The following is a 24,726-nucleotide window of genomic DNA, read 5'->3' as shown; positions in this document are numbered from 1 at the left end:
ATTTTATTTTATTTTATTTTATTTTATTTTATTTTATTTTATTTTATTTTATTTTATTTTATTTTATTTGTACTGAACTGGACTAAACTAAAAAATGTATCTTTATTTCCACACATCTTTATTGTTATCTGTCTTGCACACTTTTTTTTTTGTTTATTTTTATTTTATTTTATTATTGTATTTTATTCCATGTATTTTACTGAATGTAACTTAACCAAATGTATGTTTGTTTTCACACATCTCTATTGGTATTATCTCTCTGGCACACCTTTAAACCATTTTATTTTATTTTATTTCACTTTATTATTTGTACTGAACTGGATTGAACTGAAACTAAAAATGTATCTTTATTTTCACAAATCTTTATTAATATCTGTCTGGTACCCTGTTAAAGAATTTATTATTATTATTATTATTTATATTATTATTATTATTATTATTATATATATATATATTTCTCTTATATTTTATTTATTTATTTATTTATTTATTTTACTGAATGTATGTTTATTTTCACACATCTTTATTGGTGATATCCCTCTGGAACACATTTATACCTATTTTACTTTATTTATATATTTTTGTTTCATTTTATTTGTACTGAACTGAATCAGATACATTTTTTATTTCCATATCTTTGTTGTGAGTATCTCTCTTTAACATTTAAAGTTTTAATTCATTTTTATTGAACTGAATTTAATCAAATGTATCTTTATTCCTACATCATTGTTTACTGTCAATATCTGTCAATATGTTATGACAGAGTGTTTAATCATTGTAAAATCATTCCTCAACAGAAAAACAGATGAGTCAGATGCATGAAGATCAGAGCTGTTGTGGGCGAATACTCAGTGTCTAAGACTGCTAGATTGATGGTGGTGCAGTAGTGTGCATATGTCTGAGAGAGCATTAATTATTCACCACCGCTGACAGCTAAGGATTCTTACAGGTGGAGCCAGAAAAACAAAAGCAGGGTTTGAGACTATTTCTAATACCTTCCCAGAATACCTGCTGCTTTCTTACAGTGGCTTTACTGTGTGTTTGATCTGTGCCTCGGGCAGCTTGCCAAAACTAGACAGAAGAAATCCCTGCATATGCGCCCGCTGGGTCCCAACTGCAAATGTAGGATGCTAATTATGATGAATTGGGATTTTTGCATTCACCGGTCTATGAATGCAAATGTAGTGCTCTCTCAAAATGTCTTAGAAAAGAACAAAGATCAATTGTGCACATTTTTGCCTGTTTTATTTGTGTTCCAAAGACTGAAATCTGTTTCCAAGAAACGCAATTGTTGTTTGTCACCTCTATAAACAGATCTTAGAGCAATCTTACAGATATTTTCCGCTTCTGAAAGCCATGTCCTCAGGAACCTGCGTTTAATTTGTTTTTTGGTTTCCACAAATTTAAGGTGTATTAGTTCCAGGTGACCTTTGTGAAGTGCAGCAGACAAAATATACACGTGACGACGGAGCCTGTGATGGAAAGAGGCTGAAGATGGATATTGATTATACGTGTGCTCAGAAAGAAAGATGCTCTCCATCAAAACAGGATCGACCCGATGTCAGCTGGATATAGAGGTACTGGGAAAACTGACTTCAGTCAAAAACTGCTCTATTTCTCTCTCCTTTCCATCTTTCTCAGAGTGTCCAAAATAGAATTAATGTCGAATGCTTTGTGGTCTCTAGGTGCTCTTGAAATGTTTCTCTCTCATTTTCCACCTCTCTGAGAACAATACTCTCTCCATGCGCTATTTTCAGTGATTTGATTAATGGTTTCAAAAACAGGACTGGAGGGGAGAGTCTTAAAACTTTCATGGAATATGGGTGGACTATTGAAAGTGCTCTGAACAATGAAAACGTATAGTGCAGATTTTGATGTAGGACTTGAGAATTGGACAGCTGGGTTTTGAAGATTGCGGTACCCCACCCCAGACCTCTGTAAAATATTTACTGCATAAAAAATATGCAGTTCTTATTGAAGTGATTTCTGTAGAATGAAATCTGAAATCGCTTGGCGCTAATAAAGTGGTCTTGGTGGCATATCTGTTTCTCATTGGGCTCCAGACTTTCCCAGCAATGTTTCTAGTGGTGAAAGAGCTAATATTATGAACTAGATTACTAAGAAAAAGTAAATAGTTCTTAAACTCACCACTATAATGCTAGTGTGTTCTAGGTGGTTGCCAGATTGTCACTATGTGGATGCTAAGATGTTTTGAGTGTTTGTTGTGCATTGGTATGGTGCTTAATGCCAGTTAATGTAAAGCGTTCCTGTAAATTAAACAGTAGAGCATAGCGCTAGCAACATTAAGGTTATGGGTTTGATTTACAGGGAATGCATATATAATACAGTACTGGATAATAGCTGATTACTTGTAATCTGGATTATGTAATCAGATTCCAAAAATGAAGTACTTGTAATCAGTGTTGGAGAGTAACTAGTTACATGTAACAGAGTTATGTAATTTAATTACAAAATAAATGTAACTGTAATCTGTTACAGTTACTGAGATAAGAATGTGTAATTAAATTAGTTACTTATGAAAATGGTAAGGATTATGAATCAGAATCAGATCAGATTCTAGGGGTTGAACACTGTTGAAGGGGGTTACATCTGAATATTTTCAAACACACATACAGATTTTATTGATTTTTTTCCCCAAATTTCATTGACTGCTCTAAAATATGAGACAGCAATGTGTCTAGGACACATGCTTATGCTAAATTTGTTAAACTTTGATTTTTGATTAGTAAAACTAAGAGGAATTTTCTCAGTATTTTGATTTTTTTCGCACCCTCAGATTTCAGATTTTCAAATAGTTGTATCTCAGCCAAATATTGTCCTATCTAAACAAACTATACATCAATAAAAAAAAGATGATATATAAACCTCAATTTCAAAAAAACTGACCCTTATGACTGGTTTTGTGGTCCAGGATCACATTATATTCACACAAATGCAATAAATTATTTATAATACACTGACCAAAATTATAAACACAACACTTTTTGTTTTTGCCCCCATTTTTTATGAGCTGAACTCAAAGATCTACAACTTTTCCTATGTACACAAAAGGCCTATTTCTCTCAAATATTGTTCACAAATCTGTCTAAATCTGTGTTAGTGAGCACTTCTCCTTTGCCGAGATAATCCATCCACCTCACAGTGCAGCTTTATCACACAACGCAGTGCCACAGATGTTGGGGAATGCAGGAAGGATGTTGGGGTTGGGGAATGCAGGACTGCAGGAATGTCTACCAGAGCTGTTGCCCATGAATTGAATGTTCATTTCTCTACCATAAGTCGTCTCCAAAGCCGTTTCAGAGAATTTGGCAGTACATCCAACTGGCCTCACAACTGGAGACCACAAACTGTCAGAAACCGTCTCAGGGAAGCTCATCTGCATGCTCGTCGACCTGACTGCAGTTCGTTGAGAGGGCAAATGCTCACATTCGATGGCATTTGGCACTTTGGAAAGGTGTTCTCTTCACAGATGAATCCCAGTTTTCATTGTACAGGACAGATGGCAGACAGCGTGTATGGCGTCGTGTGGGTGAGCGGTTTGCTAATGTCAACGTTGTGGATCAAGATTTAGACAGATTTGTGAACAATAGGGAATAGAGAAGGTGTAAATAGAAATAGAAAAATAGAAAATAAATAGAAAAATCTTGGGGGCAAAAACAAAAGTGTTGTGTTTATAATTTTGGTCAGTGTATATAATAATCCCTAATTCTTCTTTTTCATATTTAATATTTTAATTTCTAAAATAGCCTACCACTTACATTCAGAAAGTCTTCCAGTTCATTCACACAAAGACCAGTTACTAACATGGAATATATGGAATATATTTTCTTTCTCTTTGTATTTTATATAAATATGGTACAAGAGGTCAAAAGTAATCTAAAAGTAATCAGAAAGTAATCTGATTATATTACCTTAAAATGTGTAATGGATTATATTAACTACAATTCTTGTCATGTAATTTGGAATCAGTAATGGACTACAATTTGTAGTAATCTGCCCAGCACTACATAATATATAGTTTTTAAATATATTTTTATATTTAAATAATTTCATGTTCAATCTTCAAATTAATGTAGAAACAACATAAAGATAGCATATTTGTTAAATATGACTAAAGGTGAGTATCACTGATACCAGTATTACTGATGTCTCTAGTTAAAACTGTAGCTCACTAGAAAAAAATCAAGGTCATAGGTTCGATTCCCAGGCCATGCAAGAAATAATATGTATACCTTGAATTCATTGTGCATTGCAACTGCCAAATACACAAGTATATAATAAATTACTCAAACCTGCTGAAAGTTATTGCGAAAACACTGCAGTATATTTCAAACATCAGTTTGACTCTTGAGGGTCAGATGGTCTAATAAATGGTCAGCAACCAAACAAATTGTTTTTTTTACATGCAGGATCCCACTTGTACTTGAAATATGTGGGCATGTATCCATAATTCACATATGGCAATGTAGAGTAGTGTTTTTCTGGTTTATTTTTTTCACCTGAGTGACAGCAGAAAGACATCAGAGTGGCCAAGCAGCGCTGAGGAAAGCAGATACTAATCCACGAGCTTTAGCGAAACCCAGAGTCAGGATTGAAGTGGGACAAGGGAGGGAGGCAGGAAAGCCTCACAGTTTTCCTAACACGAAGCAGATCTTAAACCGTCAGGCCCTAATGGAGTCCATCTTTTATTCTGTGACGTTTGCGAGAGGCCTGCTGCAGTCTCTGAGGGCCGACGCTGGTCCCCGCCTCTTACCGCAGACCCTCACGGGCTCTCTGCAGATGTTTGTTTGATCTGGCCTTTAGAGCGCTGGAAAGTCCAAGTTATTTTTGGAGCCACAGTCGCCATTTAATTAAGGCGATTAAGGGATACCGCCAAAGACGAGGAAAATGGCGAGCGGGGTGATTTACGCCTCTGATGGTGTGAGCGATGCGATGGTGAGAGAGAAACGTCGTCCTGAGTAAACACATCTCAGGGTAATTGAGAGTGTGATGAAAGTGTGGACGGTTTTCTGTTTATTAGCAGCCATTCTCGAGTAACCGAAACGGAGAGAGCGAGGAGCCTTAAAATAGTCAAGGTTGTGCTTTCATAGTATGATTATACAGTCAACTCCCATGTGCTTGATTTAATCAGCTCGGCGTATTATTTGATTTATACACGGAAAAAATGGGTATATTTATTTTGTGGTTTAATGTCCTGGTGCCAGACTGTGATGGACACTTTGATCAATCAGGAGAGAGTAATTATATAGAACTATGAATGTATTAATCCTGATTATCCTTTTGGTGGAAAACTGCCATGTGATATGAATGATATTTCAGAGTTATTAGAATGTGAGATGCTGATAAGCCCACAGCTGCAATGTTGATTTATTAATCCACATGGGCCGTGACAGCATGAATGAACGCACCATGTAACCTGAATTTTAAGCCTGTAAAATCCATTAAGTTAAACTAAGATAACTGTGTTTGGTTTTTGCTATATGTATATTTTATGTTAATTTACTTATTCATTTTTTGTAATCCAGTGATTTTCTGTATATAAAATTAATTTCATTGTATAAAAATTATTTAATCATTTAATATTAAAACCATCATATTGAATTTCCAGCAGTAATTATAATAATTGGAATACTTTACATACCATTAACATTGTATAAAATAATTCATTTTTTGAAGCAAGATTTTGATAAACTGTGTACTATTTTCCTATCCTAAAAGTGGAGTGTACTATATGAAATGGAAAAAAAACAACTTATACACTACGAGTCAAAAGTTTTTGAATGGTAATTTGTAATGTTTTTTAAGAAGTCTCTTCTGCTCACCAAGCCTGCATTTATTTGATCCAAAATACAGAAAAAACAGTAAAATTTCAAAATATTTTTACTGTTTAAAATAACTGTTTTCTATTTGAATATATTTTAAAATGTAATTTATTCCTCTGATCAAAGCAAAATTTTCAGCATCATTAGTCTTCAGTGTCACGTGATCATTCAGAAATCATTCTAATATGCTGATTTACTGTTCATGAAACATTTGTTGTTATTATTATTATTATAAAAAATTAAAACAGTTGGGTAAAGTGTTTTCTGAATTATTTGATGAATAGAAAGATCCAAAAATGAGCATTTCTCTAAAATAAAGCGCTTTTTAACATTATACACTATGCCATTAAAAAACTTGGAGTCAGTATAATTGTTTTTTTTTTTTTTGTGGAGTGGGGGGAGGAGAAATTATAGAAATTATACTTTTGTTCAACAAGGATGCTTTAAATTGATCGAAAGTAATGATAAAGGCATTTATAATGTTACAAAAGATTTCTATTTCAGATAAATGCTGTTATTCTGAACTCTCTGTTCATCAAAGAAACCTGAAAAAAATCTACTCAGCTGTTTTCAAAATGATAATGTTTTTTGAGCAGCAAATCAGAATATTAGAATGATTTTTGAAGGATCATGTGACTGGAGTAATGATGCTAAAAATTCAGCTTTGAAATCACAGGAATAAATTACATTTTAAAATATATTCAAATAGAAAACAGTTACTTTAAATAGTACAAATATTTCAAAATGTTACTGTTTTTGCTGTACTTTTGATCAAATAAATGCAGGCTTGTTGAGCAGAAGAGACTATAACATTAAAAATCTTACTGTTCAAAAGCTTTTGATTGGTAGTGTAAAACATGAACATTCAATTATTTACTTGAATTTAAATGTATTTTCCACCTTATTTTTCAATGCGGAAGTAAGCCGTTTTCTGCGAATGTGCACGACTTCCGCTTAATTAGCCACTGTGTAAAAATATCAAGAAGAATAACAAAGTACTTTGCTGGTTCATGCTGGTCCTTGACCAGCAACATGACCAGCAAAAACCAGCATCAAAACCTACCTAACCAGCATTCCAGCATCAAAACATACCTACCAGCATATGCTGGTTTTTTCACCAGGGTAAACACAGTTAATAAGTCATTATTTAAAAAAATATTTGATCTATTTATTATATTAAACCTACATTAACTTCTCTTGCTTGCACTTTTCATAAAATAAATTATAGTTAGAAAAGTGAGAAAAATATTTCTGCTTTTCTTTTTTTTGATTTTGGACTACGACCTTTACAGCAGTCATTTTCGTTTGAAAACACCCCCGCATGTGCAACCCATTTCAGAGACGCAGAGAGACCCACAGCACCTTTATAAATTGAGGATGTGTAAAGCGTCTCCGGCGGCGTGAGTGTGTTTTAATTACGCCTAAATCGCCGGCATGAATGATGGAGGGGCGGGGAAGGGATGCAGGAGTACCGGTGGCTGATAAGATGTTGCCGTGACAACCGTATCCGCGTAACCTCTCGGTTAAGGCAAGTGGTGAGGGGATTAGAAAAGCAAAGCAAAAAGTCAATTGGTATTATCTTCGCAGTTTAGAAACGGATCACTGCATTACACAAACTCATTTCCTCCAGATTATAGATCCGTTTCACCTACTTAGCATGAATTTATTTTAAAACCTTTGAAAGTTCAGTTTTGGCTTTTAAAGCACTTCGCTTTAACTACGCTGAATCTAAGCAAATAAAGATTTTGATCTGTCAATATAAAGCATATGGATACCAGGCCAATTACGTGGGTTGTTTGACATTTGGAAGACAGTAAATGCATCCGAAGATGCAGGATATGAGCTATGAAGTTTTTCTCTATGAAGTGGGCCATAAACTGTTGGCTGCATCGTTTGGTTTTATATTTGACATTTCGAGTCTGTTGTCGTCTGTACTCAAAGAGCTCTCAGGCTTTGGTGGAAATGCTGTTTATCTCATAAAGAGTTTCTTTCAGATGTTTCAAACAAAGCGTCACATCTTGAGTCTGAGACATGGCAGCAGAACAGAGAACTGAACTGTAACGGCATCATAGAACCACAAATGGAGAACATCCGTGGAACACACTCAACCCTCCACACGAATACAGCAAGCCTGTAAGTACACTTGAATTATTAGCCTGCAATCTGCTTTCACTATAATAGCTCATTTCCTTTATGTTGTGAAAAATGATGCTGTGATGATATGATGTTTTATGCATCAACTGATTTAATGTTAAATGTAAACATTTAGTAGATGAAGGAGGTGGCACTGAAACATATTTGGACCTTTAAAGGATTAGTTCACTAACAGACCAAAAATTTACAGATAATTTACTCGCCCACTTGTCATCCAAGATGCTTGTGTCTTTCTTTCGTCAGTCGTAAAAAAATTGTGTTTTTTGAGGAAAACATTCCAGAATTTCTCTCTGTATAGTGGACTTCTATGGTGCCCCCGAGTTTGAACTTCCAAATGCAGTTTAAATGCAGCTTTAAATGGCACTAAATGATCCCAGCTGAGGATGAAGGGTATTATCTAGTGAAATGACCATTTTCGAAACAATTTACTTTTTAACATCAAATGTTTGTCTTGTCTCAAACATTTGTAACTTGTAATCCGGGTCAGTACAGTTAGGGTAGGTCGAAAAACTCCCATCCTGTTTTCTTCTTCAATGTCAAAATCGTCCTACATTTATTTATTTTTTTTTTTTTGCCAAAGGCGTTTGATTTTCTTTGACTGTTCACTTTGTAAACACTGGTTCGGTACTTCTGTAGGGCAATTTTGAAGTTGGGGAAGAAGACGAGATGGGAGTTTTTTGACATACCCTAACTGTATTGTCCGTATTGAACTGGGGAAAAAAAAGTTATGTAGACCTAGACGAGACGAGTGTTTGAGGTTAAAAAGTATATAAATTGTCAGTTTGTTTAGAAAATGCCCAATCGTTTTTGCTAAATTATTATTATTAATACTTTGAGTGCAAAACCTTTGGCATTTCAAACTGTATGTATGTATGTATGTGTGTGTATATATATATATGTATATATACAGTTGTTGTTGTTGTTTTTGTTTTGTTTTTGTTTGTTTTTTTGTTTTGTTTTGTTTTTTGTTTCATCTATTCATCTACATACATTACGGTTCCAGAATTTAGGTTTGGTTAAGAGGTTTTTTTCTTAATATAGTATATAAATTGTCAGTTTGTTTAGAAAATGAACAATCGTTTTTGCTAAATTATCTGTAAATTTTTGTTTTGGAAGTGAACTTTCTTCTTTAAGTCACACTTAAATTTGAATGTCTTTGCTTTAGAAAATAATATGAAATCAGGTGGCATCTGCACTCAAATACTTTGAGCGCAAAACCTTTGGCATTTGAAACTGTATGTGTATATATATATATATATATATATATATAGTTGTTGTTGTTGTTGTTGTTTTGTTTTTGTTTTTTTTGTTGTTTTTTTGTTTTGTTTTGTTTTTTGTTTCATCTATTCATCTACATACATTACGTTTCCAAAATTTAGGTTTTGGTTAAGAGGTTTTTTCTTTCTTTTTAATGTTAAGTCTCACCAAGGCTGGCTTTAATTGTTCAAAAAAAGAGAAATATTATTACAATTTAAAAGAACTGGTTTCTGCTGTAATATATTTTGTGTATAATGTAACTTTTAAATGTAACTTGTAAATAATGTAAATGTAACTTATTCTTATGATGCAAAGCTGAATTTTTTCAGCATCATTACTTCTGTCTTCAGTGTCACATGATCTTTCAGAAATCATTCTAATATGCTGATTTTCTGCTCAAGAAACATTTTTATTACTATAAATGTCTTAATATTTTTGCAGAGACCGTAATAAATCACATTTTAACATTTTACAGCATTTATTTGGAATAGTAATCATTAGAAATGTCTTTATTATCAATTTGATATTATCAATTTAAAAGCATAGTTCACCCAAAAATGAAAATTCTGTCAATAATTACTCACTTTGATGTCGTTCCAAACCTGTAAGACCTTAGTTCATCTTCGAAACTCAAAATAAGATATTTCTGATATAAATCGAGAGCTTTTTGACCCTGCACAGCAATGCAACTGACACATTGAAGGCCTAGAAAGGTAGTAAGGACGTTGTTAAAATAGTCCATGTGACATCAGTGGTTCAACTTTCATTTTATGAAGCTACAAGAATACTTTTTGTGTGCAAAGAAAACTAAAACAACGACTTTATTCAACAGTGTCTACTCTTCTCTGTCAGTCTTCGTCAGAAAGTATTTATCCCTTTAAGCTGTCTTTCACTTCTTCATCTCTTCACCATTATTGTTCTTTGTCTAAAGAAACAATATAGTTTTTTTTTGTTTTGCTGCTTGTAAATCTTTCATCGCTCGTCTGCTCTCCAGTCACACAGATCAGTGTGTAGCTGCTTTGGAAAAGTACTCATATGTGCCCATATAATGTGTGTAGTGAGTGCCGTCGTGAGCATGTTCACGGGGTAAATGGGTGTGAAGGGGCTGTTGAGAGGGGTCTGTGTGACGAGAGGGGGTAATTGGCATTGTGCTGGTCCACATTACCCCGCCATTAATACTCTAAATGATCCACAGGCTGACAGTAAGGAGATGCTGGAGAGCGCCTGGTCTGAATGCTATTGTGTGAATTCTCCACAGAATAAAAGGGCCTCTAAAACACTTTTAGCTGAGTATCACCTTCTCCGTGTTTTACTTTAGGTAAATAGTTCTTTTCTTGCTTTCCTTTTGTTTGATTTTAAAGACCTTTGGACCGGATCACAGCCAGTTTGAAGTACAAAGGCATAGCTGGGATTTCATAAGTGAGAATTTGTGTGGTAAGAAGTTGTATGAGTAAGCAAATCTGTGAAGAAACAACTTCTTGGACAATGTCCTGACCTCAGGCAGCTCAGCTCAGATGTCTAGTTAAGCTTTGTTGTTTCTGCCGGGACATTCTGTACAGACGTTCTGATTAAACTTTTGACATCAATGCCCCATACAGCCTTTATTTTAATCTAATCTCCACTCTTTTATAGGCTGAAGGTCAAGATCACAGTACAGAGCATCTTCATATGTCCCAAAGGTAATGCTTATTTTTCAAATCTGTTGTTATTGTTGTAACCTTTATAACATTAACATCAAGCAACACCAAAATGGCACTTAATTATCTTGTGTAGTTATTTTCTTATACATATTTAGTTCTTTGGTCATAATTATCGTCTAGAAGGTTTCAGAAATGGGCCAAATAATCTTTTGCAAATCTTTTCTTGTTTTTGTTTGTGCTATTAGAGCTCTGTTGCTAACATAAAGGATTCTGTTATTCCATATGCGCTGTCTGAACAGCAGAAGCATATGTAGGACATATCAAACATGACAACCACACTGAACTTAATAATAGCCTGAAGGCACTATATGTTGGTCTGAATTACTGCAGGAGCCACATGGGACACCCGTCAGTAGCAGCAGGACTGACTTTGCATTAATATTCAGCTGTGAGTATCTTTGTCTCATTGTCTGCTACCATACAGTGCGTTTTTAATTCATTAGGGAGTTACTCACATTATTCCTCAATTATATTCTAGTCTCAAATCAATCAGTTCAAAAACATTTATACAGAAATCTTTTAAATAATAATAATAGTAATTTCAAAATGGATGTAAATATCAGTTGTTCCTCCATATCTCCCAAAATTGTTATTAGTATTATTAAAGATGACATTTTAACTCTAAAAAAATGCTGGTTGAAATATGGAAAAACTCAGGGACTGTTTTGTTTTTTGACCCAGTGGTTGGGTTAAATGTTGAACCCAACCTTCTGGCTATACTTAACTCAAATATTGTTTAAAAATTACTATATGGCTGGCTTGAAATGAACCCAATATTGGTTGTAAATTAAAAATCAGACACATAATTACTAGAGGCATCAGGAAAAATGAAAAGGTAAACATTTATTAATAAACCATTTAAAAAATGTTTACTATTTATGTTCATTTCTCGAACATATTAATAAATGTTAATTTCCAACCTATTTTGGGTTCATTTTAAGCCATAAATATAGTAATTTTAAGCAATAGTTGAGTTAAATAAAACCCAGAAGTTACCATTTAACCCAACCGCTGGGTTGAAACAACCCAATCACTGGGTTTGTCCATATTTCACCCAGCACTGGGTTGTTTTTAAACCAGCGTTTTTTAGAGTGTTGGTTAGTTTTATGATCAAAGCTCTGTATACTCTAAAAATGCTGGGTTAAAAATAACCCAGCGTTAGGTAAAATAAGAACAAATCCAGCAACTGGTTTGTTTTGACCCAGCGGTTGGGTTAAATCTTTAACCCAACATTCTGGGTAATTAAGTTAACTCGACTACTGCTTAAAAATTAACTATATTTCTTGCCTAAAATAACCCCCAATATAGGTTGGAAATTAACATTTATTAACATTTATTATTTGTCCATATTTCACCCAGCACTGGGTTGTTTTTTTTGAAACCAGCATTTTTTAGAGTGTTGATTAGTTTTATGATCAAAGCTCTGTACACTCTGAAAAATGCTTTAAAACAACACAGCGTTGGGTGAAATATGGACAAACCCAGCAATTGGGTTGTTTTGACCCAGCGGTTGGGATAAATGTTTAACCAAACATTCTGGGTAGTTTTAGTTAACTCAAGTATTTCTTAAAAATTATTATATTGCTTGCCTAAAATAAACCCAAAATAGGTTGAACATTTTTTCTTATTTTGCTTATTAATAAATGTTCACCTTTTGATTATTGCTGATGATTTTTAATTTATATTTTTGGGTTCATTTTAAGCCAGCCGTATAGTAATGTTTAAGAAATTGTTAAGTTAAATAAAACTACCCACTGGGTTAAACATTTAACTTCACCACTGGGTCAAAACAACCCAATTGCTGGGTTTGTCCATATTTCACCCAGCGCTGTGTTGTTTTTAAACCAGCATTTTTTAGAGTGTTAGTTAGTTTTATGATCAAAGCTCTGTACACTCTAAAAAATTCTGGGTTGAAAACATCCCAGCATTGGGTGAAATATGGACAAACCCAGCAACTGGGTTGTTTTTAAACCAGTAATTAACAGAGTGTTGGTTAGTTTTATTAGTTTTTGATTATTGCTGATGATTTTTAATTTACAACCTATTTTGTGTTCATTTTAAGCCAGCCATATAGTTATGTTTAAGAAATAGTTGAGTTAAATAAAACTACCCAGAAGGTTGGGTCAAACCAACCCAATTGCTGGGTTTGTCCATATTTTACCCAGCGCTGGGTTGTTTTTAACCCAGCATTTTTAGAGTGTTTTGGAGTGTTGTTTATAATCAAAGCTCTGTACACTCTAAAAAAAAAATGCTGGGTTAAAACCAACTCAGCGTTGGGTGAAATATGGGCAAACTGTGTCGTTTGGACTCAGCGGTTGGGTTAAATGTTTAACTGAACATTCTGGGTAATTTTAGTTAACTCGACTATTGCTTAAAAATTACTACATTTCTTGCCTAAAATGAACCCAAAATAGGTCAGAAATTCACATTTTGCTTATAAATAAATGTTCACCTTTTGATTATTGGTGATGATTTTTAATTTACAACCTATTTTGGATTCATTTTAAGCTAGCCATATAGTATTTTTTTAAACAATAGTTGAGTTAAATAAAACTAGTTACTACTAAAACTAGTATGTTGAGTTAAGCATTTAACCCAACTGCTAGGTCGAAACATCCCAGTCGCTGGGTTTGTCCATATTTCACCCAGTTTTTAGAGCTTTAGAGTGCAGTTTTTATTGTGGGAGGCAAAACATATAATGCAATACAATGAATAAACAATTTATGAATAAACATTCATCAATGATGTATCACATTTCAACATGATTTTTTAGGAGATGTAAAACACAAAACACAAAAATTCCTAAAAAGGCCTTTTAGTTGTATAAAGTATAAACTCAATCAGACAATAGAGGGCATGTAGAATATTGTGTACAACAGGTTTTTCATCAGTTTTGATTATGTTTATAATCTGTAACCCTTAGAATTCAGACACTTACAATGGATATATATGAGGGAGGACACTGCACTGGGATAGACATTAAAATAAGCATTGTTTTGGAAGGGCAGCCACAAGACTTAAACTAAACTAAAAGTTTACATGAAACTGGTGTGATAAAATCTGGGGAACAAGTCAAAAAATACTGTCTGTGGTATTCAACATCATCTCTGGCATGACGCTGGTTACCATAGATAATCATTTTGACTTTGTCCCTTGTTTTGAACCCAGAATATTCTTTTAACCCTTGTTTTGTCTTAACAAAGAGATATTTTTCTAAACCCCAAATGCTGTCTTTTTATCCTTTGTACCATCAGGAAAGCTCATAGATTTGGTGAACAAAGACCCGGCCTTGAGTTTCATCCAGCATCCCTCGGCGGTATTGATGAGTGCATGTGGAGTTTCGGCGCATGCGGTTTCTCACAGTGTGTGTTGAACAGACAAGCTCTTCCTTTCAAATTACAATCACAGACACAACGTTGACACCTGCACAGCATCCATTTGACGTTGAAGCTTCATCAGGCTTCTTAATGGAACATTTTCCAACTTTTGTTTCCACTGCTGCATGAATACTAAAACAAACACCTAGAAGTAGTTATTTTTGGCTGGTTGCCTTAATCTTTGGGTGGTGTAAATTCAAAGTAATAACATCTACATGACTGATGTGTTGTATAAAAGCGCTCTGTGTCCGGAATGATATAAGATATAGGTGAGGGGTGACGATTGCTATCATGCTCATAAATCCTCACGCCGCTTTTGCTCAATTTGTCCCCACAGTTCGGCATCTGTAGCACTGTAGGCTTTGATGTATTTAGATGTATTAATTTATTCCCCATGTTCCTGCCAGTCCTACATAATGGGGTCCTGTTCTCGTTTAATGGGCCTTACAAAATTCATAAGGTAATTACTGTGAGTGATTGGATTAGGTTAAAGCACAAATGTGACTTTGTACTAGCGAAAGCTAGTCTAAGGAAAACCGTCTGGCTTTTTTGGGGTCAGATTTATGGGGAATGATTTACATAAAATAATCACAGGTTGTCTGCAAAAACAGTTCAATTTATTTAATAGAGACGAATGCACACTTCACACTTCATTGGTTTTGTATCATATTTGAAACAGCTTTCAGGGGGGTAAAATGGCAATGAAAGGAAGGATTTATCCTGTTTGTCTGAGAGATTTGATTCTGGTGGCACAAAGACTACAGCCTTTGATCCAATTACAGTGTATGTATGTCCCAGGTCACTTCCTGTCCCGCGTTCTTAGCCTGAGGTGGCGGCCTGCAATCACGACTCTGTCGAATTATTGAGTTTGTGCCCCTAAGCCACTCTTTCTTTCCACATCCGTGAGCGTGTGTGTATATGTGTGCTTGTGTAACCGTTCGGCCAGGGCTAATGTTTCAGAGGGTCACCAGCTGTGTTTCAAACATCTGTTCCTCATAGAACGGCCATGGATCCCATTTCCTCGATCCCTGTCGTGTTTAGAAAGAGAGATTAAGCTTTGTGCCGTCTACTGAGGGTCTCCTCTTCTCTTTGACTCATCTTCACCGCCTGCTTAGCTGCAAATCAAACGAAACTGTCTGAGCCATTGGCTGACGTTGATGGACATGGGTTGGAGAGGTGCAGTGTTTTTCATTAGACACGCAACTGTAAACCTCCTCCTGTGGAAAGAGTCTATCCGTCAGAGCTGTGAGCGCAACCAATTTATTCTGATGAATACACAATGTCTGCTTCTTTCTTTAATTGGATTTCAGATATGAGAATGCATCACTTCTAGAAATGGTGGGAATTTTATAGCATTTTTATTTGGTAAAAGCAAATCCTGTCTTAAAATTGCACACGTTTGAGTCCGAAATATAAATTAGCTTTGGAATCTGCCAGAACAATTATGTTCTCGATATGTAAATTCTTGATCCATTTCACAGATGCATTTTTTAAGCAAATCTGTCTGCTTTGAGTTCTCCACGCGTCTGACTAATGAGCTAGTTGAGAAATGTGACTTCAAGCTCTTATACAAGCAGCTGTGGAGTCTATTACCAGAAATAATGTTTAAACATATGTTTTACACATCCGTCTTTTAGAAAACCTGTAGATCATTCTTTATTTGAGTCAGTGTATACTTTCCTACATCTTGGTGAAATGTCAATTTTTTACTTACACTGTCATTCAAAAGATTGGGATTTTTACTTCTTTTAAAGAAGTTTCTTACGCTCGTCAAGGCTGCATTTATTTGATCAGAAATACAGAGAAAACTGTAAAATTCTGAAATATTATTGCAATATAAAATAACAGGTTTCTATTTTAATATACTTCAAAATATAATTTATTCTTGTGATCTAAAACAGCATCATTACTCCAGTCTTCAGTGTCACATGATCCTTCAGGAATCATTCTGATATGCTGATTTATTATCAGTGTTGGAAACAGTTAATTTTTTCTTAATTTTTTGGAATTAAGAAAACCATTTTCAAGATTCTTTAATGAATAAAAAGTAAAAAAAATAAAGCATTTATTAAAAACAGAAATATTTTCTAATGAATAAGTCTTTATTATCACTTTTTAACAATTTTTTTTTTTCTGAAAAAAAAAAAATCTAAAAAAAATAAAATTTAATCTAAGAATCCTAAAAGAAAAAATATCACAGGATCCAAAAAAAAAAAAAAAAAAATCAGCAGCACAACTGTTTTCAGCATTCATAATAAATCAGCATATTAGAGTGATTTCTGAAGGATCGTATGACAGTGAAGACTGGAGTAATGATGCTGAAAATTCAGCTTTGCATCACAGGAATAAATTACATTTTAAAATATATTAAAACAGACAACTGTAATTTTAAATTGTAATAATATTTCACAATATTACAGTTTTTTTTATGAATTTTTGATCAAATAAATGCAGCAATATATAGTCTATATAGTGAACTATAAGGTTTTTGTTTTCACAACAGTAGAGGGCAGTCATCCACCTGAGTGCCTTTAGATACACCTTACAAAAATCTTAATTATCATCTTAATTATCTTAAGTGCATATCATTATCTGTATTGCAAGTTATTAAACTTGTTATTAGGTTATTATATCCACCTTATGCACTGTGTCCTTGAATGCTTGTATATTTATATCTCTGTTTTTAGACATGATGCCAACCAAAATAATACATTTCTTTTTTTTTTTTTTTTTTTTTTTTCCAGAAACTACAGCCATGATATCTTTTGGTGTAACATGTAAATATCATGGTTCATATGAATATGGTAATCATAACACACCTGATATCATCACCTTACTATGATATCATCATAGTACGTTTTGATAGACTGATTAAAAAATATTTTCATATAAAAATAAAATTGTTTACTTGTAAATCCCGTCATATTCAATGCTGTACGATGGTATTTGCATGCATATTTTAATTTTCACATGCCTGCCAGTACCACTAAACGTGCTCCTGTAGGATAATTAAACTTATGTAAAACTTTTATAATTTTGCATGAAATTCCAAGTAGTACAAACCATCTAATGCAGGTCCTAATGTTGTATTGTTTTGTCATGGTGCATTAAACGGACACCATGGTACAGAAGAGAAGGGAGTTAACGGGGTGGGCGTTAGGACCGCGCCGCGTCCTCAGCAGCAGGGTTTCCTTTCCTGCGAGTGTGATTGAGCTCTTCACTGCAGGACACATTCAGATCCCAGTATCATCCGGACGGGACGCATCAGCGCCCTCTCTATCTGTCTGTATTGTGGATTTAGACTTTTTATACTGAGCTTCAGCAAGGACAACAGGCGTTTAAATGCCATATGCCTAGCATAAAAAGTTATTTTAATTTTTTTTCAGAATTTTTGGATTCCTTTTTGGTTTTGATGATCACTTTTAATACATGGAAATGATCTGACCATGTCATAAATGCACTTTGTTCATAAGAAGAACCTCCATCCATTATCGCTGGATATATAAATGAACGAGCTGTCAGAGATGCTGGTGTCCAGGGATTATTGTGCGCTCATGATGCGGGATCGGAAGGAATGCGACCCGCGCTCTCGGGAGAAGGCGGACGGTGAAGTGGAGCGGGTTCGAACCCGGGAGCGTCTGGACGCGACTGTAGCGGGTCTGACCGAATTGGAGTATCTGAGACAGAGACAGGAGCTGCTGGTCAGGAGTGTGTTGAACTGTCAGGAGGTTGCAGGAGAGGACAAACCCTGCCTTATAGTGGAGGACAGCTATCTGAACACTGAAGAGAAACTTCTGGAGGAGAATATTTTATTGCTCAGAAAACAGTTGGTGAGTAACAGAAACAGTTTTTTATTATTATTATTATTTTTGTATGTAGTGCAACCTTGTTTTTCTTGTAATTTTTTTTATTTATTTTTTTTAAGTGACGGTAATTAAATATCCGTTACAAAAACAGTATGACAGTATCATAATACAGTCATGGTATCTGATGTTATGTGCTTTGAAATGCACGGTACTAAATTTAATGTGCCATTGTATTTGCACGGTATTCCAAGGTACTTACAAGAATACCATGGTACCACCAGGGTACATGCAAATAAACAGGGTGGTAATTGTTTGTAAGTGACGATAATCCCACAGTACTATAGTGTGCATATATATAAGAGGCATTGTATTTCCATGGTATACTTTTGCAATTAAATACTCTAATAACTAAACAGAGTAAAAGCTTTTTTTTTTTTTTTTTTGAATGCAATTTTATTAAAACCATTTTATACTGTGACTTTATAATTGTTGATGCATTGAGAAAAAGTTTCACATTTAGTTGGATTGAGTTCAAATCTATTAAAAATCGAATTAAAATTTATTTAATTGTGACTAATTTTAGAATGAAAGAAAACAATTTGGAAGATGAATAATGCAATGGACCAAAAAAGTGTGTTTTCCCTTTACAGTCATTGACATTGGAAGCTCAAGTCCTATAACCATTAGAATGACGTTAAAACAAAAAGAGAACCATTTAAATCAAACTTCCTGGAAGTAGTAGAACATCCCTGACTTTCTAATGCAAGTCTAGAAGGGGGTCCGAGCGGCCTGAATGAGATTAGTTGATGGGTTTCAATGGAAATGAACTTTTTACAAGCCCAGCTCAAGCCCCCTGCTGTCTTTAGAGGATGAGCGAGATTAAATTTAACAGTTGGGCCAAAGACACCTGGTTCCACTTGAGGTATCTGCAAACATTTCCATTATTGTAACCATGCATTGTGGTTAATGCATTGTATACAGAAAAGAATTACAAGGTTTGGATTTGTTTCCTGGTTTTGCTAAAGCCTCAGACATGTACACAAGTGGCTTGAGCCTTCCCCGCTGTAGTCTGGCGTAATTACACTTGTTTATCTTGAGGTCAGTTTGTTTGCAGGCCTCACACCCAGAACTACATTAAAGTTAATGGTTATTTGTGGATCATATAATGCCTAATGTCCTTATGATTTCCCAATAACAAACAACCAATCCTCTGTGGTCTTTGACAGAAATGTAGACACCGTCGTCTCAAAACCAGGCCCGGGCCATCAACAGTGGTCTGGGGTTAATTTGATGCCGTTTCAAAATAACCGTCGCTGTGCTCTGCAAATGGCACTTTGTGTAAAAATGGTCTGCACAGCCCAGCATGCTGAGAGCTCAGGGCCCATAAATCACTCGCAGCCCGCCTGTCAGGACCAGGCTTTTTTACAGCCTCGGTCTGCAGTGGAGGAAACGCCATTCCACCGCTCCATATAGCCAGGAATCTGCACTGCATTACTTCCCCTGTCAGCAAACAGCAGTTAAAATTTGGAGCAGATAACATGCCTCTGATTATAGGGCATTTGAAGTAATGTCCGTCTGCTTTGAAGGGGCCACATTTTCCTCAGTCTGCCATTTCACCACGCTTAATTTGGAATGCAGCACATGATACGGGTGTTGTCAGATGCATCCAATTGCTCTCGAGCGGTGTGTCAAAGTCGAACCGTTATTCCCATACGAGGTGTGACTCTAATTTAGCTCATTACATCTGGGTGATCAGTGCCGTGAGGCCACCGGCATTGAGAAATGCATTGTGAAATGCAATTGTTTCCAGATTGTTTCAGACTGGCTGCAGGGCAAAATCTTCCAAATGAAATCCCAAACAATCTTCAAGCTGCTAAACTACTAAACATTCGTGAAATGTTGTATAAACATCGTTGTTTCTTTATAGAACTGCCTTCGGAGGCGAGATGCAGGTTTGATCAACCAGCTCCAGGAATTAGACAGACAGATCAGTGACCTGCGGTTGGACACGGAGACTTCGCATGAACATGTGGAAACGGACAGCCGGCCAAGTTCAGGTTAGTATTTATTGCAAATCCATAACACTTTGAATTCTGTGCATTGCACTGCACGTTAGATCACCAAAACAATCTATGCAATCAGCGTAGGCAGAAAAGATTTCAAATAAAACTGATTCACAAGCACCAAAGAACATTTTTAATGATTGTTAATCTTCAACAATCACCCGAGGGAGGTAATCAGACGTCCTGTTCAAATTATATCACTTTGCATTGGGCTTGTAGTAGCTTGTGTACCTGCAAGCCCTAATGTCTGTTGGAAACTGCTTCTCTGTTTTGCTTAAGCACTAATTTGGTAATACGAACAATCTGCACCCTGTGCTAGAGGCCTGCTGCAGCTACACTGGTTTACATTCCAAATACGAGAGGTCATTTTAGTGCTGGGACTGACTGCACTTTTGTTGGAGGAAGGTTATATAAAGTGGAGATTGATTACACGTGTGCATGCTTCTCTCTGAAAGTCTCGATTGTTAAAATGGCCTTATAACTGTTTCTAATCTGAAGACGGAGGTCTTCAGTCTTGGAGTTGGTGTTATATTCTTCACAGCCCAAAGGCAGACTTTTGGTGTTGTTTGTAGTAGTTGCAATGCTTTTATTCACCATTTTAATGCTAATATCAATTGTGATGTATGAAGATCTGGTTCCTAGCTCTGTTTCCTCTTGCAAATGGATACCTTCCTGGAAGTTACATTATTCAAATTGTAATTGGAAGAAGGTTCCAGTAGAGAATGAAAAAAAATTAATGTGTTAATTTCTCGCCCTCTCTCTCCCAGGCTTTTACGACCTGAGCGACGGTGCTTCAGGATCCCTCTCCAATTCCTCCAACTCTGTCTTCAGCGAGTGTTTGTCCAGTTGTCGTTCCACCACCTGCCTCTGCACCCCCCTTGACACCTCGCTCTGTGCCTCCGAGGGAAGGCTTAAGCCTGCAGGTGAGAGTCTTTCTGTGACGGTTTGAGGTTTCTGGGCCATACCCATCAGCACTGTTCCATGTAGTCTCCAAATGCTGTTAGCTTTGTTAACCAAATGCAGAACTATTTACTTAATGGTGATTTCTTCCTCTGGCTTAAAAGCTGGTATCACAAAGAAAGGCCGCTTTGTTTGTATGTTTCTAGTTTCTTCTTGACATCCGTTTTTGTGTTGCATTACTGTTAGCAGAAAGCATTCTCTAATCACTTAAGCTTGACTGTGCAAATAGAGGTGAAACGAGAGAAGTTTGGTCCCAGACAGAGATAGAAACAGTTTCACAGCCCTGCCAGCCACACCTATAAGCTAGCAACAAAAGGCTCATTAGCACATGAAAACTAATCAACCACCCACCCAGCTAAGCACTAGAACTCTAGAAATCAGAAATAATCTGCTCTCACAGGCTTTGACATCACTAAATTAGCTCTGACGTTGTCTTTTCTTGTAGTACTAACTGTTGTGTCATTTGGGATTTGCAGATGAGCTGGGTATTTGTGCCGAGTGTGATTGCCATTGCGAAGACTCAAGTTGTGGAACAGTCCGCAGATCTCTTTCTGCATCCTATTCCCCTTCCCCAGAAGGCTCCTGTGACGGCCTGTCCAAGTTCCACTGTGACCTCCTTGCCAAAAACGGTAATGACGTTTACCGGTACCCTAGTCCTCTCCATGCGGTGGCTGTCCAGAGCCCCATCTTCTTTCAATCCTTGACTAGTCACCTAAAGGACGATTGTAACTTTTCCAAACCTGGTGAAGCATCAAGTGATGAACAGAAACCTGAGCAGGTCGTGGGCAACCATGCCTCTCAAACACTCCCAAATAAAAAACTGGATAGTTATATCTTTGGGCTACTTCAGAGGAGGGCTCAGCCCTTGAGGACCAACAAACCCAGGACAAGCATCAACACTGATCCCTCTAAGAGCATTTTAAGGCAGGCTAGTCTTTGCTCAAGGGCCCCTGCTGCTGTCCAGGCCCAGCAATGGACCTCTGACCTCAAGCCTAACTGGCAGACGTGTTTACAAGATGCCTCAGCAACTAGCACTGAGCCAAGCACAGCTTCGCCCCAAAGACAGTGGTCTGCTGACCCCAAGGGAGGAACCTTACAAAACGGAGCATACTTTTCTCCAAGTCAGCCGCAGAATGGTTACACAACCACCAATGATAATAACATTAGTTGCCTCTTGAAGAAGAACGTTTCTGGAGCCACTAAAGGCCAGCCGTTAAGTGTTGCATCGAAGGACTGCCAGGATCTAGGCAGCCCAAATGCAGTTTCCTCTCCAAAACTCAACAAGCATTCTTATTACACTGTGGAGGACAATAAATCTGGACAAGTAATGAAAGCAAGTCCTCTTAAGAGGAGTCCTAAGACTCAGGCTCCAGCAAGTTGTGGTAAAGATGCTGAACATCTGGCTCCAGAGTTGCACAGCCTCGGTTCTTCTTCACAAAGTCAAGATGAGGGAGGTCAACTGGTTAGCGCCCAGTACATCCCTGCTCAGAAACAGAATGTAAATCTCCGCAAAGGTGGCACCAAGAACATCAAGATTGTCAAGGTGAAAAATTCCACCAGTGGCAAAAGTAAACCTCATGTGTCTGAGCACATTTCTGAGCCTGTTCGTGACAAGCATCGGGCAGGATCTAGAAGATCTCGACAAGTGGACGAAGTCCACCACTTGCACAGGTCCTCCAAGAAGAGCTCCTCAAAAGCCAAGAGAATCCCTGCCTCCATCCCTGAAGGACGAATCCTGGAGAAGCACACCAGTTCCACAGGAGGTCGATCTTCTGCTCAGAGGCACCACGGACATCATCGGCATCACGAGGCGGTGTTGGCCAAGCCCAAGTACAAGCGCAACGACTACCATCGGCGCCCGAGGGGTCTCCACGAGATCCCCTACGAGGAGGCTTTCAAGAGAGCCCACCGTAGGCAGAAAAGAGAAATGCTGGGCAACATGTCTGCCATGTACCTGCCATCTAACGCACACTACACTAGCCCCTACGCCTATGTGGGAAGCGACTCTGAATATTCGGCCGAGTGTGCATCACTCTTCCATTCCACCATTCTGGACACAAGCGAGGATGAGCGCAGTAACTATACCACCAACTGTTTCGGAGACAGCGAGTCGAGTGCTAGCGAGGCGGACTATGTAGCTGAGAGCAGCACTAGCAGTGACTCTGAGGGCAGTGCAGGGGTCAACTGGCCCCAATTCAACCAGGCAGGATCCCACGGAATGACGTCAGCACAGGCGAAGGCATTTGTCAAAATCAAGGCTTCCCATAACTTGAAGAAGAAGATCTTACGTTTCCGATCAGGCTCGTTAAAACTCATGACCACAGTGTGAGACTTGAGGAACACTGAGAACAGATGCAACCAATCAAATTGGCTTCTCTCCCTTATCACACAATCAAGTGCCTAGACAGAAATCAGCTGCACGGCCTAAAACTGCCTGTCGGACAGCTGGGAGCTCAACTTCTGTCCAGCACATTGCCTTCCCCTGCACTTTTTACCCCTTTGATGTCATTGTCTGTAGCTTTTTTTTACTTTTTGTTTTGTATTTATTATAAATTCAGCTTTTGCTGTGATGCATCTGCATAGCAAGTACTATGTAAATGCATTGTTCATACATGGTTTACTTTTTTAAAGATATTTATAACTTAATATATTTGTTTAGCCATACATGGAAATGGAATAGGAAGTATGACTGAGCTGAAGCAGAAGCGAGAAGTGTCCAGTGCTACCAAGACTAGTTCACCTGCTGATCGTTAAGGGCTTTTGTTAAATGCACATTAAATATGCATGAGCAACAGCTTCACCATTTACCTTATTAGCTGTAAATTACCCTTTTGTAAAATAAATGTTAATGTATGTTGATTTCTTGTGTCTTTTTATTCTTTATTAAATCCCATTGTTAAAATCATTCAGTGTCTTTGTTTATTTGATGGTAATTGCTGGTTTTCCATCTTTCCATCTTCTGTTTATTTCCATGGCCTGAAATATGAATCTTCTGACGTGAAGGGCTTGTTAAACCGCCCCAGACTCCCTTCTAACACTGATAGCAGTTAAATGTGCCATCTACTTTTAGTTCTGCGTGCGTTCAGCAAACAAACAATTAACGTTCTTCCGCCATGACATCTGGGTAACATCGTTCAAGGCCAGCGAACTCACGCCAGTGTCAGCAGTGCAGTAGGTCCCTTCCAGCACTGAAAAACATCATAAAAACACGAAGATCAGATGCATTTTCGCAATAGACATCCCGGCTGTTGCCCAGATGAGCTGGAGAGAAAAATATATTAAACATAGAGGACAGAATATTTAGTGCAAAAAGTGCAAACAAGTAAACCTGTTGAACTCAACACTGCTGTCCTTAAAAGAGTTTATGACCTTTCATTTTTGGCTTGTGTCCCTCACAGTCACGTTGGAGAGATTTCCCCTTCTGTTTCCAGAATCTAAGAGATGGCCTCCTGGAATAGGTCTGGCTTTTTAAAGCACAGTGCGTCTGTTTAGATTACCGCAGCTGTGTGAAAACCAGACTGTGTTCTCCTCTTTCTGGCATTTAGGAGCACATGGCTTTTCCTGCC

The 24,726-nt window shown here is 36.8% G+C and overlaps 1 protein-coding gene and 1 long non-coding RNA gene across 2 annotated transcripts; both read left to right on the top strand.

Annotated features, from left to right (window-relative positions):
* Positions 1-1,470: 1,470 nt before the first annotated feature.
* LOC127180055 (uncharacterized) lies at positions 1,471-16,125 on the top strand. The gene is made up of 5 exons (XR_007829581.1): positions 1,471-1,577; positions 7,838-7,976; positions 10,887-10,933; positions 11,285-11,342; positions 14,209-16,125. It is a non-coding gene; the product is annotated as an uncharacterized LOC127180055 (long non-coding RNA).
* Positions 16,126-17,551: 1,426 nt separating this feature from the next.
* On the top strand, positions 17,552-24,065 carry dact1 (dishevelled-binding antagonist of beta-catenin 1). The gene is made up of 4 exons (XM_051134112.1): positions 17,552-18,161; positions 20,065-20,194; positions 20,968-21,123; positions 21,637-24,065. The coding sequence occupies exons 1-4, from the start codon at positions 17,838-17,840 to the stop codon at positions 23,487-23,489; spliced, it is 2,463 nt and encodes an 820-aa protein (XP_050990069.1). The 5' UTR covers positions 17,552-17,837; the 3' UTR covers positions 23,490-24,065.
* Positions 24,066-24,726: the final 661 nt, after the last annotated feature.

This window comes from Labeo rohita, chromosome 17 (assembly GCF_022985175.1).
Source record: "Labeo rohita strain BAU-BD-2019 chromosome 17, IGBB_LRoh.1.0, whole genome shotgun sequence".
NCBI classification, from domain to species: domain Eukaryota; kingdom Metazoa; phylum Chordata; class Actinopteri; order Cypriniformes; family Cyprinidae; genus Labeo; species Labeo rohita.
This window is presented reverse-complemented; position numbering and strand designations above follow the sequence as displayed.

What these genes read in the sequence shown, in the direction of transcription:
- dact1 (XM_051134112.1), top strand. Translation starts at nt 17,838, where the DNA reads ATGAACGAGCTGTCAGAGATGCTGGTGTCCAGGGATTATTGTGCGCTC. An exon ending in TATTGCTCAGAAAACAGTTG is followed by an intron (nt 18,162 to 20,064) that starts GTGAGTAACAGA and finishes GTTTCTTTATAG; the next exon opens with AACTGCCTTCGGAGGCGAGA. An exon ending in GGGAAGGCTTAAGCCTGCAG is followed by an intron (nt 21,124 to 21,636) that starts GTGAGAGTCTTT and finishes TGGGATTTGCAG; the next exon opens with ATGAGCTGGGTATTTGTGCC.